We start from the raw sequence: 4,478 nt of genomic DNA, 5'->3' as shown, positions 1-4,478 counted from the left end.
GGCCGGCGCCCGCCACACGCCGCCGCGGGGCCGGCCTCCGCCGTGGCTCTCTCCGCTCCAATAAAAGCTTTCTGCGTGTTGATCGTTGTTGTTAACGTTTCGGGGTTTTTGTGTTTTAGCAAAAGGACAGAAAATCTAAAAAGTCAACCTGGAAGTTTTGCCTTGACTTGACCCATCCTGTGGAAGATGGAATTTTTGATTCTGGGAATTTTGTAAGTCGTGGTTTTGATCGTATTTCTGGTGCATAGTGCAGTAAAAGCCTTAGTACAGTGTGATAACTGAATTACAACTGAAAAGTTACATTCTAAAGAGTTACGTTTTAAATTAGTAAAATGAACAGCTGTTCTTTAAATTGTTGGCACTTTTTGAAAGTTTCTTGGGTTTAGATGTCTTACAGACGAGGCAGTTCATACCTAACCATGAATAGAACTATTTTAAATTGAATCCTGCTTTAGCATGGGGTGGTATTTTTAATTGCAATTATTTTTAAAATCTTAGTGCATTGTAAATATTTGCTACCAGGATGTAAGTAAATGATGATTTTTAATATTGCTGTTTGGCTAGGGTCCCTTCCCTAGTTCATACCTAGGGTGCCATTCCCTAGTGTTCTGTTTTTTTAATGTTGAAACAGGAACAGTTCCTAAAGGAGAAGGTTAAGGTCAATGGAAAAACTGGAAACTTGGGCAACACCGTTCACATTGAACGTCTGAAGAACAAGATCACAGTGACGTCCGAGAAGCAATTTTCTAAGAGGTTGGCATAGGTTTCCTTTTGTTGTACTTGCAGTACTGGATTTTGAACGGTGATGTGTTGTACATGACGCACCTCTGACATGTCCAGAGAAGGTGTTAGTGCTGAGCTTCATAGCACTTAGAAATTTTAGTGAAAGAAGCAATTCAAACAAACCGGTAGTACTAGATTTTTTTTTAAACTGCTTTTTAAAATACAAATTAATGCTCCCTCTGTAAGCATAGTAATACAGAGATGCTTTATATAGGTTGTTGGAAGTATATAGAGGAAAGAGATGCTTTTAGAAGTTATACTGAATTCATGTAATTGGTGGCTGTTTTATTACTTAATTGGTTGTATTAAAAGGTATGTGTATGCAATACGTGCTGTTGCAAAAGAACCCCTTAAGTCAAATGAAGCCTTAAACTGCTTAGTATGTTAGAGCATGCAGCAGGTGAAGTATGCACATTAGAGGTACAGTTCCTTCCCTGCATCCCCACCTTCGTTTTGCAGGTAGAGATGAGCCAGCATCTATTGTGTTAGACAAAGGTTTAGAACCACTTCTCAATGCTTTTGAGTTACTGGCATTGTGCTATGTTGTCAAAATGCATCAAATAATAAATTCTTGCATATCTGGAATGAAAATGTACTTTTTATATATGATAATTTTTTATTTCTGGATATAAGTAGTGTGTTGTTGCCCTGCTAGAGCCATGTCTTGGGTGGAGTGCAGACAGCAGTATGGCTTATTACATGACAAAGTTCTGATGTGTAATTACTGTTTTTAAGGTACCTAAAATACCTCACAAAGAAGTACCTCAAGAAGAACAACCTGCGTGACTGGCTTCGTGTTGTTGCATCTGACAAAGAGACATACGAATTACGCTACTTCCAAATCAGTCAAGATGAAGAAGGATCGGAGTCTGAGGAATAACTGAAGCTTAGCTTTATAATCGATACAGTGTACAAAAGACTAGAACATCTATTTATAAGAACACTTAAGTTATTGGTGAATAAAGATTTTGTACTCTGTTTGACAGAGCGTGGTTAGCCTTCTAGCCTTTTTCTTAACTAATTAAAAAGCATCCCAGGGAATCATTTGATTTGTCGTCGTCCTTCCATTGCTAGAAATAGAGCTGTTCAACATGGCACCGGTGAAAGTCCAAGTAGAAAAGAACTGAGCCCTTCACCCACTACAAATGTAGGACAGTTACATCAGCAGTTAATCATATTGGTACAAAGAATGCTAGAGCTTTTTTAACTTACGTGGAGATAATGGTATTTAATAAAAGTTTAATTATTTTTTAGTTAAAAAACAGGCTTATATGTTTTAATGGAAATACTTATCTAAATCATTAATTGGTTGTAGCATTCCTATGTAAAACCACAAGTCAAACTGGAGTGTAACAAAGATTTGTTACCCAGACTTACATTTAATTTACATGTAAGGATGTAGAGATGAATCTCGTTTGCCAGCATCTAGCTAAAGCAAAAAAGGAAGCAATGAGCTGTCCTTTAACACCGTTGGTAATAGAGGTTTCTACTGTTTTGTTTTTACAGTTCTTGTGTTTGATTTCTGGGATTATTTCTTTAATCCTAGTACAAGTGGCTGCTTCATTGAAACACAAATCACTCCAGATCCTACAAACTAGTTATTTGGTTCATGTAATATCAAGAGAACTTTGATTAGTTTTCTCTATGAAAAAGGGGAGGGCAATGTTATTTGTCAGCAGCCATGGGGTCTCCTTTGTAATCTTTCAACGTGCTTGAGCAGCTGTTCCTGAAGTGTGGCCCAGGGAGATGAGAGGTGGAACAACAGCTGCTTGTGTCATCTCTGCCTTGTTGATCTGTTTCATTTTGCTGTTTCAGAGCTATCAAAAGGAAGGGAGCAGCATGTGTAACTGTCTGAAAGGCTGAGGATTATTTCCTAGCTCGTGTGTGTTGAGCTTCAGTGGAAATAACTTACAACACCTGAACCCCTTCCCGCCGACCTCGAACACTGAGTAGTGCCACAGCACTGTCTTGGGATCTCCTATTCGAGAAAAATCAGGGAGTTCTACAGCAACAGTAAAGGTGGCTGTGTCCGTCCTTTTCTGTAAATCCAGAAGGTTGCTCATGGGTTTTTTTTAAGTCATTATAATATTGGTAGTTAATACTGTGTTGAACAGCCAACAGTTTTTTTTACAGTAAAGCTGCAAATATTTGAAAACCTCTGCTGTTTTCTTTGCTGCACTAAGTTAAGCAAAGAAGGGCATGACTAACAGTTGTATTTCAAAATACATCCCCACCTGTGTTTTCAGAGTTGCACTTTTATGTGACAATACATCCTTTACACTAGACTGACACAACAAAACTGTTCTGATCAAATGGAACAGGCACAAACACCACCAGAGCTGGTAGGATCATGCTGCCTTGTTATCGTTCTTATTAAAACAGGCTGGCAGCTACACGTGGGTTTGTACAGCCTCACAGATTGTCATTAGTCAAGAGAGGAGAACAAGGCCTGGGATTTCAAGTCAAAGCACCTTATTATATGGCTGGGTTCAGAGGAAAACTGCCAAAGTGTTTCTGTGAGTTGCATTACGAAGCTTCACTGCAGTGAGGATGGAGTGTAGGAATTCCTTTCACTGGTGCTTGAAAACATGGTAAACTAGAGGAAATAAAATTACAAGTTTCTGATAGCAATAAGTGCAGCTCTGGAGCACTTAATACATTTAGGATAATTTTCCTTCCTCTTTAGATTGCAGCCAGATATTTTTGTTTTATCCCTGCCTGCCATCCAGCTCTGCTCATAGGAGCGTGCGGGCTGTACAGCCTCCTTCTGCAGCTACGCCCTTCATTGGGTCAGTGGAGTCAGTCCAGGTGCATATATGCGTGTTACACATAGAAACCCCAAAGGGGTGAGAGGGTAAATTTACATGGCGTGTTTACAGTGTGATTGTTGATAAAGTTTTGTGGAGAAAAATAGCTGGAGAGAGATGAGAAGGTGACCTCAGACAAAGCTGAAAAAAGGTGATGCTTTCATAATTTCATGAATTTCACAGCTGAAGAGGCCAGGCATAATGCAGGTGGCAGGCAGGAATACACCCTGATATTGTTCACATAAGGTAATTAATACAAATTATCCAGATTAGAACCAAAGAGAGCTTTTTTAAAAGCCGCAGGTCAGTGTTTGTCTGATACTTGGTGGGGTCTAACTCACTGAGATGGGAGCTCTACTGCGCCGGGAGCTGCCAGGTACCGTCATCGGGGGCCTGGCATGCCCATTGTTTGGGGTTTTTTTTTCCAACTAGAGTCTGCTTTTTGTTCATCTTTGTTTTGAAAGTTAAAAGATCCTGAATAGCTTGAAAATGGACAGGACTGACTGTCAGAATTTTCCATATTTAGTGCTGGAGAAGAGCCCAGCAAAGCCCTGCTTGAGGGACGAGCTTGCCTCGGGGCTGCAGAGATGTGCACTCCCGCATCGGCTGGGCAGTGAAGCTGCTGGGGAAAAATAATACACCCACAGCGTGACAGCTTCGCAGGTGACCAGAGCTGCTGCTGAGTTCGGTTCTCATGGCTCCTCGGCAGCATGCTCAGGTCTTGGATGATGCTCAGGGTGCTTTAGGATTTCCAGAAGGGATAAGCACGAAATCTAGCAGGAGTGCTTCTGAAGCACTGCTTTGCCTGCAACCTCAGGGCTCAGGAGGGCAATGGCATTGTGAATCTTACAAGGGTTTAATACAGCCAAAATTTTATATATAAAAATA

At 40.5% G+C, this 4,478-nt stretch overlaps 1 protein-coding gene across 1 annotated transcript; it reads left to right on the top strand.

The window, feature by feature from the left end:
* Positions 1 to 119: 119 nt before the first annotated feature.
* On the top strand, positions 120 to 1,771 carry RPL22L1 (ribosomal protein L22-like 1; the record flags this gene model as incomplete). Its single annotated transcript, XM_010079946.1, has 3 exons — positions 120 to 212; positions 632 to 753; positions 1,519 to 1,771. Coding segments are annotated over 3 exons (360 nt in total), but the record flags the coding sequence as incomplete, so codon positions are not given.
* Positions 1,772 to 4,478: the final 2,707 nt, after the last annotated feature.

The sequence above is a fragment of the Pterocles gutturalis genome, unplaced genomic scaffold (assembly GCF_000699245.1).
Source record: "Pterocles gutturalis isolate BGI_N339 unplaced genomic scaffold, ASM69924v1 Scaffold37739, whole genome shotgun sequence".
Lineage (NCBI taxonomy): Eukaryota > Metazoa > Chordata > Aves > Pterocliformes > Pteroclidae > Pterocles > Pterocles gutturalis.
This window is presented reverse-complemented; position numbering and strand designations above follow the sequence as displayed.